The sequence below is a fragment of the Hylobates moloch genome, unplaced genomic scaffold, assembly GCF_009828535.3.
Source record: "Hylobates moloch isolate HMO894 unplaced genomic scaffold, HMol_V3 SCAFFOLD_5, whole genome shotgun sequence".
Lineage (NCBI taxonomy): Eukaryota > Metazoa > Chordata > Mammalia > Primates > Hylobatidae > Hylobates > Hylobates moloch.
Window position 1 is genome coordinate 71,776,814 of NW_026652280.1, and position 15,390 is coordinate 71,792,203.

The 15,390-nt window shown below is 41.1% G+C and overlaps 1 protein-coding gene across 9 annotated transcripts in view; it reads left to right on the top strand.

The window, feature by feature from the left end:
• CEP192 (centrosomal protein 192) overlaps positions 1-15,390 on the top strand; it is a 132,335-nt gene that overhangs the window by 81,229 nt on the left and 35,716 nt on the right. For all 9 annotated transcript variants that reach the window (XM_058438672.1, XM_058438671.1, XM_032152873.2 and 6 more), the window contains 3 exons: positions 221-394; positions 1,946-2,036; positions 2,200-2,376. In XM_058438672.1, the coding sequence (XP_058294655.1) occupies positions 221-394; positions 1,946-2,036; positions 2,200-2,376 (442 nt within the window). The remainder of the gene's footprint in view (positions 1-220; positions 395-1,945; positions 2,037-2,199; positions 2,377-15,390) is intronic.

A 15,390-nucleotide genomic window follows, 5' to 3' on the forward strand; every position in this document is an offset into this window, starting at 1 on the left:
CATTTCCAAAGCACGATGGCTTCTCACACCCCCCCGTGCAGATGGCATTGTGATCATCTCTCTTCTTGTCTGTATTCTTCTCTGCAGCACAAGCTGTAAGGGTGGGAATATCATCGTATCCCCAGCACCTAGTTCAGTCTTTTGGACAATGGAAACATAGGAAATAGTTGCGAAAGGAATCGAATACAGGACCTTCTACTTAGAATTCTTTCTTTTTTAGGATCTTGAAAATATTTGTGCAGCCATTTGGACCTCAGTATGAAGTAGTGTTAAAAGGTGAAGTCATTTCTTCAGGAAGTAAACCTCTGTCACCTGGACCTTGCTTAGATATTCCATCGATTTTGTCCAACAAACAATTTCTGGCTTGGGGAGGAGTCCCTCTTGGTAGAACACAGTAAGTGTCAAAGACTGACAAATAGTCCACTATTTATACATATTTTGGAGCAGACTACAAATTAATGTTTGCAGGAAAATTTTGTCATAATAGACACTCTTCAGGCTCAATTGTGCAGAACTGGAAAAACCTCCTAGATGGGCATGTGTCCTGATTCAGCTTTTCTTTAACATATATTCCAGTCCTGCAAAGAGCACCCGACACATGACCAACAATACAGTTGCTGCTGAGGAGGGAATATCCCCTTAAATTCACTGCCACTCCGTGTTTTTCAAAAGCCAGCTGAGAGAGAGATTTATGGAGAGCTGCATAGAGAATATGCAGTACATCCATTCTTCTAAATGATCTAAATTTCTCAGTCAACAACCACATGGTTTTAGCAAAACTCATGGAAATGTTTTTAATGCACCAGACTTGGGTGTCATACTTCCTGACCACACTGAATGGAGCACCTAAGGGAGAGGGGTACCTTAGGAAATGGGAGGTAGTATTTACTGTAAAATTGTTTGGTGTTTTTTTTTTTTTTTTTTTTTTGAGGCTCCCTGTATTGTACAGGTTTATCTTTAAAAGGATCTCTGGAAGAAACCTCTCTCAGAAGCCTATGGCAGAAACAGTTACACTTCACTCAAGCAATAACTGGCTTGTTCTTGACTTTCGAGTACATTTAACTGATGATATGACCCTATGGAAACCTAGCCTCTCCCATCCCACCTGATAACTCTATACTTGAAAATGATAACCACGGTGCTTTATAAATTATAAAATAAATACATGAGAATGAAAACTTTACAAAATAATGTTTCTTTCAGGTAATTCTTCCCCAGTCATTGTACCTTTGGAAGGCTTTTCCTGGAGATGTCAATAGCCAAAGTTGTCTGCGTTTCTCTTAACACAAGGTGGATGAGATGTAGACCTCAGCTGCTGATTTATTAGCTGCTGATCTTCCCCAAATTTGAGTAAAACAGAGATTTACTCATGTATACTCTGTTCTCCAGTGAAGACAGGATTCACATAGTTTCCACAATTGAAGTGTTTTTATCAGTCAGGTGCTGTTTTATGTCCATTCTTTTGCATTGTAGCTTCTTTAAAAGTAGAGTTAATTCAATATACTATTTAAAAGACTACTTTGTGCAAATGAGCCTCTTAGCCTAGGACCCCTTGTTTCCCTGAAAGCTCGCTTGGTTGGGCTCGGTATTCCAGCTAGGTGTGATATTGACTTAATGACTCGATGAATTTCTTCACCTGGATTTTCGTTGATTGATGTTTTATATGACAGATAATACCTATACACATAGTATAAATAATAAGGTCAGCTGCAGAGCTATAACTGGAGAGAGATTAAACCAAAAAGCCTCTATAAGGTGAGTCTTGAACCTACATTTTCAGAAACGTAGAGTCTAGGACTGTGGGGAGACAATTCCAGGCTACTGAAATGGCTCGTATAGTTAGTCCATCTCTAGACATTGTGGTTGGTTTTAGTTGGCTTTGTTCTTATAATGATAGCAATATCCATGGAGAAAAACCATATTTAAAATGTGTAATTGTTTTTAGGCTTCAGAAACTAGCTTTAAGAAATAATTCTGCATCTACAACTCAACATTTACGACTGCTTATTAGAGGACAAGATCAGGACTGCTTTCAGGTTCGTAGAGTACGTGGATTCTTGTTATGTCTTCTGTCTGGGTCTGGAACACTTATATATGCAGACCTTTTTGTGTTATTTAGCTTTTAAGAATTTGTGTTAATGGTATGTTTTATTTGTGCTACTGCTTTGTTTTATGCAGTTGACTGTTTTTAAATTGTAGCTTCAGAACACTTTTGGTTCAGAACAGCGATTGACCAGTAACTGTGAGATCAGAATTCACCCAAAGGAAGACATTTTCATCTCTGTATTATTTGCACCTACTCGATTATCTTGCATGTTGTCTAGACTAGAAATCAAACAACTTGGAAATCGATCACAACCAGGCGTTAAGTTCACAGTAAGATAATTTTATTGCCTTTCCCTTCCCCTGGAGTTTATGCCATTTTATAACTATTGGTTTAATGTTGTAAATTATACACTCTGCCTTTTATAAGTGAAAATATGTAATTATCTAGACTTACAAACAAGTTAGGGAGTAATTTATATGCTTTGTAGAATTGGCAAGTTATAATAGCAGCCAGCGTAGTATTCCTGTAAGTATTAGTCTTTCTAATGCTTTTAAGTTTCATTTTAATTTGGAGATTTTAAAATGTACCCAGCTTTTTAGGAACACATCTTTGGGTAAATCCATGTAGAGCTGTTTAAGATATTAACTTTCCCATTAAATTTTATTTTCTCAATTATCAGCAAAAATACTGTCTTAGTCTATTCAGTCGACTATAACTAAATACCACTGAGTAATTTATAATAAACAACAGAAATTTATTGCTCACAGTTCTGGAGGTTGGGAAGCCCAAGATCAGAGCACCAGCAGATGCAGCATCTGGTGAGGGTTGCCCTCTGCCTTTTTGTCCCCACACATGGTGAGAAGGATGAGAGTGCTGCCTCCAGTCTCTTTTATAAGGGCACCAAGCCCATGCATGGGGCCGGAGCCCTCATGGCTTAATCAGTCCCCAAAGGCCCCACCTCTTAGTACTGTCACATTGGGGACTAGGTTTCAACATGTGAATTTGTGGGGGGACATCACCATTTAGACCATACCAAATACCCATTGACTGAATTTGCTAGCTCCAAGACAAGAGTTTTTATGCTTTTTAATTGCCAGCATAATACGTAAAAAAGGATTTGAAGCCGTTTGTATAGACACATTCAAAGCAATGAGAGATAAAAGTGATAAATCATAGAGGAAAGGAAGCAACGGCAAGGCAGTCGGAAGAAACTCCAGCTACATGGTTGTGCATGCCTTATAACTGCACAGGTGTTTGGCAGTGGGGCTGGGGCTCAAATTTTGTTTCTATATCCTAGTGTTAAAGAGGGGATGTGATAAATTACAAGATTAACAATATCTAAAAGTTTTTAAAATTAGGTATGTATGACAAATACAGCTTTGACGCTGGAGCTTGACCTCTGTTTCCTGTGGAGTCACTTGATTGGCCCCATGAGATGCAGTGGGCAAAGCTGTTTAAAGATGTTAGTGGTCATTTTTAAAACTGGCGTCCTTCCATGTGCACCCAGGAGACACTGCCAGAGCCTTTAAGCTCTCTGACGATCTGATTTTGTGTGAGGATAATGCCTGGTTTGTGGAGAGGACTAAATGGGCTGTATTTTTCAGACTTCTTGAATATGTTCTGATTTATTTAAGTTTACTAGCCATGATTTTGAGGTTGTTCTCAAGGAAGAATCTCTACTAAGTCTCTGGTGATTTAGGGCAGAACCATTTGATTTAATAATCAACCAAGCAGGGGTTTGACATCCTTTGAAGACAAATCGGATCCTGGTGGGATTCCTACCCACATAGATGGCTGCCCTGTCCTCTCACAGAAGTGGGCTGGATGGGGTTTGCCTGTGGGTTATGGATAAATATGGCTATTATTTCACAAGAAGACTCAGAGTATTAACATTGCTGTGCCTTTGTAAAGATAAAGTAGCCTGGCAGAATGGCGGAAGAGCTGTTAACATGACAGCAGAACCCAGGGAGCCAGCCCTGTCTCTGTTACTTACACTCACCTTGGCATTTCCTCTCTCATCTCATCAGAAGCTACTTGCTGTCCCAACTTGCCAATTTGGTTGTGAGGAACAAATGAAATGATCTGTGTTTTGAATACCATAAAGCATGATAGAACTGCAATAAAAATGTATTGATTATTCCATGTTGATTGTATTCCGGACACGACCCTCAATCACTAAGTGGATGCTGTAATCTGAATGTGTCTCCCAAATTTCTGTATTGGAAACTTACTCTGCAGTACAACAGTGTTGGGAGATGGATCCCTTTGGGAGGTGTTTAGGTCATGAGGCTCTGCCCTCAGGAATGGATTAATGCTGTTATAAAAAGGCCTGAGGGAGGGAGTTTGGCCTTTTTGCCCTTCTGCCTTCTGCCATGCGAGGACACAGCATTTCTTCCCTCTGGAACATGCAGGATTCAAGGTGAGATCTTAGAAGCAGAGAGCAGCCCAGCCGGGTGCGGTGGCTCATGCCTGTAATCCCAGCACTTTGGGAGGCTGAGGCAGGTGGATCACGAGGTCAAGAGATCAAGACTATCCTGACCAACATGGTGAAACCCCATCTCTACTAAAAATACAAAAATTAGCTGGGCATGGTGGCGCACACCTGTAGTCTCAGCTACTCAGGAGGCTGAGGCAGGAGAATTGCTTGAACCCGGGAGGCGGAGGTTGCAGTGAGCCGAGATTGCGCCACTGCACTACAGCCTGGCGACAAAGCGAGACTCCATCTCAAACAAAAAGAAGCAGAGAGCAGCCCTCACCAGAAACCGGCACCTTGATCTTGGACTTCCAGCCTCCAGAACTGCGAATAATAAATTTCTGTTCTTTATAAATTACCCAGTCTATAGTATTCTGTTATAGCAACACAAACAGACTAAGATGGTGGATTGTCAGATTTTTATCTTCAAAACAACCATTCGAGATACTACTCTTGCCATTTTGCACATGTGTAAACTGAGGCTGAGAGAAATGCGTGGCCGTGATCGTGCATCTTACTTGCTGGTCAGTGGTAGACACAAGGTTCAAATTCAGTCTGGCTGAATGCAGAGCCCACGTTTATGTATAGTGCAGTCTCTAGGGTGCTAATAACAGCTCTGTGTATTGTCATCTGGAGCAGTGGTTCTCAACCAGAGCTTGTGTTACCCCCAGGGGACACTGGCAGAGTCTGGAGTTATTTTTGGTTTGTCATAACTGGGGGCAGGACAAGAGTGCTACTGGCACCAACTGGGTAGAAGCCAGAGAGGCTGCTGAACATCCGAGAAAGCCCAGGACAGTTCTCACTACAAAGAATCATGCAGCTCAACATTTCAGTAGTACTGAGGTTAGGAGCAATAGTTTTTCCTGTTTAATCTTTGGATTTACGGTGTTAGGTTTGTTTCATTTAATCATTATTTTTTCTTTTCTTTTTTTGAAATGGAGTCTTGCTCCATTGCCAGACTGGAGTGCAGTGGCATCTCGGCTCACTGCAACCTCTGCCTCCCAGGTTCAAGCAGTTCTCTTGCCTCAGCCTCCCAAGTAGCTGGGACTATAGGCACGTGCCACCACGCACAGCTGATTTTGTATTTTTAGTAGAGATGGGATTTCACCATGTTGGTCAGGATAGTCTTGATCTCTTGACCTCGTGATCCACCAGCCTCGGCCTCCCAAAGTGCTAGGATTACAGGCATGAGCCACGCACCCGACCAATCATTCTTTTTACTTAACCTTGTTACTCAGTAGTAATTTGTGATTTCTTAGGCTTTGAAAGTACAGGCAGAATACTTATAATGAGTGTTTTCAAAGGTACCTTTTCCCTCGTTTTTTTGCTATTTAGTTTCATTGATAAAATTTACTTCTACGTTTCTATGGAAAAAGAAAAATTAGAAACATTTTTGCTGTTGAAACTACCAGAGGTCACTTTGAGTGAGGGAGGATTTGTAGGAGCTTCCAATCTGAAACGCTTTGAAATGCTGTTTATTTATTTATTTATTTTGAGACATCATCTCGCTCTGTCACCCAGCCTGGAGTGCAGTGGCGTGATCTCGGCTCACTGCAACTTCCACCTCCCACGTTCAAGCGATTCTCCTGCCTCAGCGTCTCAGGTAGCTGGGATTACAGGCGCCCGTCACCACGCCCGGCTAATTTTTGTATTTTTAGTAGAGATGGGGTTGTGCCATGTTGGCCAAGCTTGTCTCGAACTCCTGACCTCAAGTAATCCGCCTGACTTGGCCTCCAAAAGTGCTGAGATTACAGGCGTGAGCCACTGTGCCAAGCCTGAAATGCTGTTTACTTGTACTAAAAGTCAAGACAGTACAAACTGATGAGGTGCCTAAAACTAGTTTTTCAAAATGTTAGTTTAGTTAAGTACATAACAACTCGGAATAAGTTATGGTAGTTTCAAGTTTGCAAGAAAGTATTTGCAACCTATTTTAGTACAGATTGAGTATCCCTAATCTGAAAATTCAAACTCCACAATGCTCCAAAATCAGAAACTTTTTGAGTGCCGACATGATGCTCAAAGGAAATGCTCTTTGGAGCATTTTGGATTTTGGATTTTTGAATTAGGGATGTTCAGTATAATGCAGGTATTCCCAAATCTGGAACACCTCTGGTCCCAAGCACTTTGAATAAGGGATACTCAACCTGTAATTAGGAATGAAAGATAATTTTTAAAGGCGTGCGTTTCAAAGAGTATGGAAAGTTTCCAGCAGGGTGAATATTTTCCTTACATTCGAATTTGTGGGATGTATTCTGTGAAGCCTTGCTTCCTGCAAGGGTTGAGCCCTGTGGAAGCAGCAGCAGATGGATCCCCAAGCCTGACTCTAGTGTGCTGCTTCCTCCGTTGACAATGTGTCTGTCCTTGAAAAGTTGTTTGAGTTCTTATCTTTAGCTTAGTCCCATTTGCATGCTTTTCTCTGACATTGGCTAGACTGCACACTAACAGGATTATAAATACAGTTTTCCCCAAAAACATTTTATTATGAAAAGGTTCCGAATTACTGAGAAGTTGAAAGGATTATACAGTAAACAGTCACATACACTATCACTTAGATTCTATAGTTAACATTTTGCTATATTTCTTCTCCCGCATATCCATCCATCAGCTCATCTTTTTAAAATTAATTAATTTATTTATTTTTATTATACTTTAAGTTCTGGGATATGTGTGCAGAATGTGCAGGTTTGTTACACAGGTATACACGTGCCATGGTGGTTTGCTGCACACATCAACCCGTCATCTACATTAGGTATTTCTCCTAATGCTATTCCTCCCCTAGTCCCCCACCCCCTGACAGGCCCCAGTGTGTTATGTTCCCGTCCCTGTGTCCATGTGTTCTTATTGTTCAATTCCCACTTATGAGTGAGAACATGTGGTGTCTGGTTTTCTGTTCCTGTGTTAGTTTGCTGAGAATGGTTTCTAGCTTCATCCATGTCCTTGCAAAGGATATGAACTCATCCTTTTTTTATGGCGCATAATATTCCATGGTGTATCTGTGCCACATTTTCTTTATCCAGTCTATCATTGATGGGCATTTGGATTGGTTCCAAGTCTTTGCTATTGTGAACAGTGCCGCAATAAACATACGTGTGCATGTGTCTTTGTAATAGAATGATTTATAATCCTTTGGGCATATACCAAGTAATGGGATTGCTGGGTCAAATGATATTTCTAGTTCTAGATCCTTGAGGAATCACCACACTGTCTTCCACAATGGTTGAACTAATTTACACTCCGACGGTGTAAAAGCATTCCTGTTTCTCCACATCCTCTCCAGCATCTGTTGTTTCCTGACTTTTTAATGATTGCCATTCTTTTTTTTTTGTTGTTGTTAGTTATACTTTAAGTGCTAGGGTACATGTGCACAACGTGCAGGTTTGTTACATATGTATACATGTGCCTTGTTGGTTTGCTGCACCCATTAACTCATCATTTACATTAGGTATATCTCCTAATGCTATCCCTTCCCCTGTCCCCCGTCCCACGACAGGCCCCCATGTGTGATGTTCCCCACTCAGTGTCCAAGTGTTCTCATTGTTCAATTCCCACCTATGAGTGAGAACATGCGGTGTTTGATTTTCTGACCTTGTGATAGTTTGCTGAGAATGATGGTTTCCAGCTTCATCCATGTTCCTGCAAAGGACATGAACTCATCCTTTATTATGGCTGCATAGTATTCCATGGTGTATGTGTCCACATTTTCTTAATCCAGTCTATTACTGACGGACATTTGGGTTGGTTCCAAGTCTTTGCTATTGTGAATAGTGCCACAATAAATGTATGTGTGCATGTGTCTTTATAGTAGCATGAATTATAATCCTCTGGGTATATACCCAGTAATGGGATTGCTGGGTCAAATGGCATTTCTAATTCTAGATCCTTGAGGAATTGCCACACTGTCTTCCACAATGGTTGAACTAGTTTACACTCCTACCAACAGTGTAAAAGTGTTCCTATTTCTCCACATCCTCTCCAGCACCTGTTGTTTCCTGACTTTTTAATGATCACCATTCTGACTGGTGTGGGATGGTATATGATTGTGGTTTTGATTTGCATTTCTGTGATGACCAGTGATGATGAGCATTTTTTCATGGGTCTGTTGCCTGCGTAAATGTCTTCTTTTGAGAAGTGTCTGTTCATATCCTTTGCCCACTTTTTGATGGGGTTGTTTGTTTTTTCTTGTAAATTTGTTCAAGTGCTTTGTAGATTCTAGATATTAGCCCTTTGTCAGGTGGGTAGATTAAAAAATTTTCTCCCATTCTGTAGGTTGCCTGTTCACTCTGATGGTAATTTCTTTTGCTGTGCAGAAGCTCTTTAGTTTAATTAGATCCCATTTGTCTATTTTGGCTTTTGGTGCCATTGCTTTTGATGTTTTAGTCATGAAGTCCTTGCCCATGCCTATGTCCTGAATGGTATTGCCTAGGTTTTCTTCTAGGGTTTTTATGGTTTTAGGTCTAACATTTAAGTCTTTAATCCATCTCAAATTAATTTTTGAATAAGGTGTAAGGAAGGGATCCAGTTTCAGCTTTCTACATATGGCTAGCCAGTTTTCCCAGCACTATTTATTAAATAGGGAATCCTTTCCCCATTTCTTTTTTTGTCAGGTTTGTCAAAGATCAGATGGTTGTAGATGTGTGGTGTTATTTCTGAGGCCTCTGTTGTGTTCCATTGGTCTATATATCTGTTTTGGTACCAGTACCATGCTGTTTTGGTTACTGTAGCCTTGTAGTATAGTTTGAAGTCAGGTAGCGTGATGCCTCCAGCTTTGTTCTTTTTGCTTAGGACTGTCTTGGTAATGCAGTGTCTTTTGGTTCCATATGAGCTTTAAAGTAGTTTTTTCCAATTCTGTGAAGAAAGTCATTGGTAGCTTGATGGGGATAGCATTGAATCTCTAAATTACCTTGGGCAGTATGGCCATTTTCACAATATTGATTCTTCCTATCCATGAGCATGGAATGTTCTTCCATTTGTTTGTGTCCTCTTTTATTTTGTTGAGCAGTGGTTTGTAGTTCTCCTTGAAGAGGTCCTTCACATCCCTTGTAAGTTGGATTCCTAGATATTTCATTCTCTTTGAAGCAATTGTGAATGGGAGTTCACTCATGATTTGGCTCTCTGTTTGTCTGTTACTGGTGTATAGGAATGCTTGTGATTTTTGCACATTGATTTTCTATCCTGAGACTTTGCTGAAGTTGCTTGTCAGCTTAAGGAGATTTTGGGCTGAGACGATGGGGTTTTCTAAATATACAATCATGTCATCTGCAAACGGACAATTTGACTTCCCCTTTTCCTAGTTGAATACCCTTTATTTCTTTCTCTTGCCTGATTGCCCTGGCCAGAACTTCCACCGCTATGTTGAATAGGAGTGGTGAGAGAGGGCATCCCTGTATTGTGCCAGTTTTCAAAGGGAATGCTTTCCAGTTTTTGCCCATTCAGTATGATATTGACTGTGGGTTTGTCATAGATAGCTCTTATTATTTTGAGATGTAGTCCATCAATACCTAATTTATTGAGAGTTTTTAGCATGAAGGGCTGTTGAATTTTGTCAAAGGCCTTTTCTGCATCTGTTGAGATAATTATGTGATTTTTGTCGTTGGTTCTGTTTATGTGATGGATTACATTTATTGATTTGCATATGTTGAACCAGCCTTGCATTCCAGGGATGAAGCCAACTTGATTGTGGTGGTTAAGCTTTTTGATGTGCTGCTGGATTCTGCTTGCCAGTATTTTATTGAGGATTTTCCCATCGATGTTCATCAGAGGTATTGGATTAAAATTCTCTTTTTTTGTTGTGTCTCTGCTAGGCTTTGGTATCAGGATGATGCTGGCCTCATAAAATGAGTTAGGGAGGATTCTCTTTTTTTCTATTGATTGGAATAGTTTCAGAAGAAATGGTACCAGCTCCTCTTCGTACTTCTGGTAGAATTCAGCTGTGAATCCGTCTGGTCCTGGACTTCTTTTGGTTGGTAGGCTATTATTGCCTCAATTTTAGAGCCTGTTATTGGTGCATTCAGAGGTTCAGCTTCTTCCTGGTTTGGTCTTGGGAGGATGTATGTGTCCAGGAATTTACCATTTCTTCTAGATTTTCTAGTTTATTTGTGTAGAGGTGTTTATATTATTCTCTGATGGTAGTTTGTATTTCTGTGGGATCGGTGGTGATATCCCCTTTACCATTTTTTATTGCATCTATTTGATTCTTCTGTCTTTTCTTCTTTATTAGTCTTGCTAGCAGTCTGTCAATTTTGTTGATCTTTTAAAAAAACCAGCTCCTGGATTCAATGATATTTTGAAGGGTTTTTTGTGTCTCTATTTCCTTCAGTTCTGCTCTGATCTTCGTTATTTCTTGCCTTCTGCTAGCTTTTGAATGTGTTTGCTCTTGCTTCTCTAGTTCTTTTAATTGTGATGTTAGGGTGGGCATTTAGTGCTATAAATTTCCCTCTACACACTGATTTAAATGTGTCCCAGAGATTCTGTACATTGTGTCTTTGTTCTCATTGGTTTCAAAGAACATCTTTATTTCTGCCTTCATTTCGTTATTTACCCAGTAGTCATTCAGGAGCAGGTTGTTCAGTTTCCATGTAGTTGTGTGGTTTTGAGTGAGTTTCTTAATCCCGAGTTCTAATTTGATTGCACTGTGGTCTGAGAGACAGTTTGTTGTGATTTCTGTTCTTTTACATTTGCTGAGGAGTGTTTTACTTCCAACTATGTGGTCAGTTTTGGAATAAGTGTGATGTGGTGCTGAGAAGAATGTATATTCTGTTGATTTGGGGTGGAGAGTTCTGTAGATGTCTATTAGGTCCTCTTGGTGCAGAGCTGAGTTCAAGTCCTGGATATCCTTGTTAACCTTCTGCCTTGTTGATGTGTCTAATATTGACAGTGGGGTGTTAAAGTCTCCAATTATTATTGTGTGGGAGTCTAAGTCTCTTTGTAGGTCTCTGAGGACTTGCTTAATGAATCTGAGTGCTCCTGTATTAGGTGCATATATATTTAGGATAGTTAGCTCTTCTTGTTGAATTGATCCCTTATGATTATATAATGGCTTTCTTTGTCTTTTTTGATCTTTGTTGGTTTAAAGTCTGTTTTATCAGAGACTAGGATTGCAACCCCTGCTTTTTTTTGCTTTCCATTTGCTTGGTAGATCTTCCTTCATCCCTTTATTTTGAGCCTATGTGTGTCTCTGAACATGAGATGGGTCTCCTGAATATAGCACACTGATGGTTCTTGACTCTTTATCCAATTTGCCAGTCTGTGTCTTTTAACTGGGGCATTTAGCCCATTTACATTTAAGGTTAATATTGTTATATGTGAATTTGATCCTGTCATTATGATGTTAGCTGGTTATTTTGCATGTTAGTTGATGTAGTTTCTTCCTAGCATCGATGGTCTTTACAATTTGGCATGTTTTTGCAGTGGCTAGTACCAGTTGTTCCTTTCCATGTTTAGTGCTTCCTTCAGGAGCTCTTGTAAGGCAGGCCTGGTGGTGACAAAATCTCTCAGCGTTTGCTTGTCTGTAAAGGATTTTATTTCTCTTTCACTTATGAAGCTTAGTTTGGCTGGATATGAAATTCTGGGTTGAAAATTCTTTCCTTTAATAATGTTGAATATTGGCCCCCACTCTCTTCTGGCTTGTTAGAGTTTCTGCTGAGAGATGAGCTGTTAGTCTGATGGGCTTCCCTTTGTGTAAAGTAACCCGACCTTTGTCTCTGGCTGCCCTTAACATTTTTTGCTTCATTCCAACCTTGGTGAATCTGAAAATTATGTGCCTTGGGGTTGCTCTTCTCGAGGAGTATCTTTGTGGTGTTCTCTGTATTTCCCGAATTTGAATGTTGGCCTGCCTTGCTAGGTGGGCAAGTTCTCCTGGATAATATCCTGCAGAGTGTTTTCCAACTTGGTTCCATTTTCCCCGTCACTTTCAGGGACACCAATCAGATGTAGATTTGGTGTTTTCACATAGTCCCATATTTCTTGGAGGCTTTGTTCATTTTTACTTTTTTCTCTAAACTTCTCTTCTTGCTTCATTTCATTCATTTGATCTTCAATCACTGATAGCCTTTTGTCCACTTGATCGAATCCGCTATTGAAGCTTGTTCGTGCATCACGTAATTCTTGTGCCATGTTTTTCAGCTCCATCAGGTCATTTAAGGTCTTCTGTACATTGTTTATTCTAGTTAGCCATTCGTCTAATCTTTTTTCAAAGTTTTTAGCTTCCTTGCGATGGGTTCGAACATTCTCCTTTAGCTCAGAGAAGTTTGTTATTACCGACCTTGTGAAGCCTACTTCTGTCAGCTCGTCAAAGTCATTCTCTATCCAGCTTTGTTCTGTTGCTGGTGAGGAGCTGTGATCCTTTGGAGGAGAAGAGGCACTCTGGTTTTTAGAATTTTCAGCTTTTCTGCTCTGGTTTCTCCCCATCTTTGTGGTTTTATCTACCTTTGGTCTTTGATGCTGGTGACCTACAGATGGGGTTTTGGTGTGGATGTCCTTTTTGTTGATGTTGATGCTATTCCTTTCTGTTTGTTAGTTTTCCTTCTAAGAATCAGGTCCCTCAGCTGCAGGTCTGTTGGAGTTTGCTGGAGGTACACTCCAGATCCTGCTTGCCTGGGTATCACCAGTGGGGGCTGCAGAACAGCAAATATTGCTGCCTGATCCTTCCTCTGGAAGCTTCGTCCCAGAGGGGCACCAGCCTGTATGAGGTGTCATTCGGCCCCTGCTGGGAGGTGTCTCCCAGCTAGGCTACACGGGGGTCAGAGACCCACTTGAGGAGGCAGTCTGTCCGTTCTCAGAGCTCAAACACCGTGCTGGGAGAACCACTGCTCTCTTCAGAGCTGTCAGATGGGGACGTTTAAGTCTGGAGAAGTTTCTGCTGCCTTTTGTTCAGCTATGCCCTTCCCCCAGAGGTGGGCTCTATAGAGGGTGTAGGCATTGCAGAGCTGCAGTGGGCTCCACCCAGTTCGAGCTTCCCTGGCTGCTTTGTTTACCTACTCAAGCTTCAGCAATGACGGACGCCCCTCCCCGTGTCAGGCTACTGCCTTACAGGTGGATCTCAGACTGCTGTGCTAGCAGTGAGCAAGGCTCTGTGGGCGTGGGACCTGCCAAGCCACGTGCAGGATAAAATCTCCTGGTGTGCCATTTGCTAAGAGTGTTGGAAAAGCACAGTATTTGGGTGGGATTGTCCCAATTTTCCAGGTACAGTCTGTCACAGCTTCCCTTGGCTAGGAAAGGGAAATCCCCGAACCCCTTGCGCTTCCTGGGTAAGACAATGCCCCACCCTGCTTCAGCTCACCCTCCGTGGGCTGCACCCACTGTCCAACCAGTCCCAGTGAGATGAACCAGGTACCTCAGCTGGAAATGCAGAAATCACCATCTTCTGCGTCAGTCACGCTGGGAGCTGCAGACCGGAGCTGTTCCTATTCAGCCATCTTGGAACGGAGTCTCTAATGATCGCCATTCTAACGCGTGAGATGGTGTCTCATTGTGGTTTTGATTTGCTTTTTTTTTGAGACAGAGTCTTGCTCTGTTGCTCAGGCTGGAGTGCAGTGGCACAATCTTGGCTCACTGCAACCTCCGCCTGCTGGGTTCAAGCGATTCTCCTGCCTCCGAGCCTCCCAAGTAGCTGAGCCTATAAGCACATGCCACCATGCCCAGCTAATTTTTTGCATTTTTTTTTTTTGGTAGAAAAGGGGTTTCACCATGTTAGCCAGGATGGTCTCAATCTCCTGATCTCGTGATCTGCCCACCTTGGCCTCCCAAAGTGCTGGGATTACAGGTGCGAGCCACCGTGCCTGGTTGATTTGCATTTCTCTAATAACCAGTAATGATGAGCTTTTTTTCACATGTTTGTTGGCTGCTTAAATGTCTTCTTTTGAGAAGTGTCTGTTCATATCCTTTGCCCACTTTTTGATGGGGTTGTTTGTTTTTTTTCTTGTAAATTTGTTCAAGTTCTTTGTAGATTCTGGATATCAGCCCTCTGTCAGATGGATAGATTGCAAAAATGTTCTCCCATTCTGTAGGTTGCCTGTTCACTCTGATGATAGTTTCTTTTGCTGTGCAGAAGCTCTTTAGTTTAATTAGATCTCATTTGTGAATTTTGGCTTTTCTTGCCATTGCTTTTGGTGTTTAGTCATGAAGTCTTTGCCCATGCCTGTGTCCTGAATGGTATTGCCTAGGTTTTCTTCTAGAGTTTTTATGGTTTTATATCTTACGTTTAAGTCTTTAATCCATTGAGTTAATTTTTGTATAAGTTGTAAGGAAGGGGTCCAGTTTCAGTTTTCTGATATGGCTAGCCAGTTTTCCCAACACCATTTATTAAATAGGGAATCCTTTCCCCATTTCTTGTTTTGTCAGGTTTGTCAAAGATCAGATGGTTGTAGATGTGTGGTGTTATTTTTGAGGCCTCTGTTCTGTTCCATTTGTCTGTCTTTCTGTTTTGCTATCAGTACCATGCTGTTTTGGTTACTGTAACCTTGTAGTATAGTTTGAAGTCAGATGGTGTGATGCCTCCAGCTTTTTCATTTTGCCTAGGATTGTCTTGGCTACATGGGCTCTTTTTTGGTTCCATATGAACTTTAAAGTCGTTTTTTTTTTCTAATTCTGTGAAGAAAGTCAATGGTAGCTTGATGGGAATAGCATTGAATCTATAAATTACTTTGGGCAGTATGGCCATTTTCTCGATATTGAGTCTTCCTATCCTTGACCATGGAATGTTTTTCCATTTCTTTGTGTCTTCTCTTACTTCTTTGAGCAGTGGTTTGTAGTTCTCCTTGAAGAGGTCATTCACATCCCTTGTAAGTTGTATTCCTAGGTTTTTTATTCTCTTTGTAGCAATTGTGAATGGGAGTTTACTCATGATTTGGCCCTGTTTGTCTATTATTGGTGT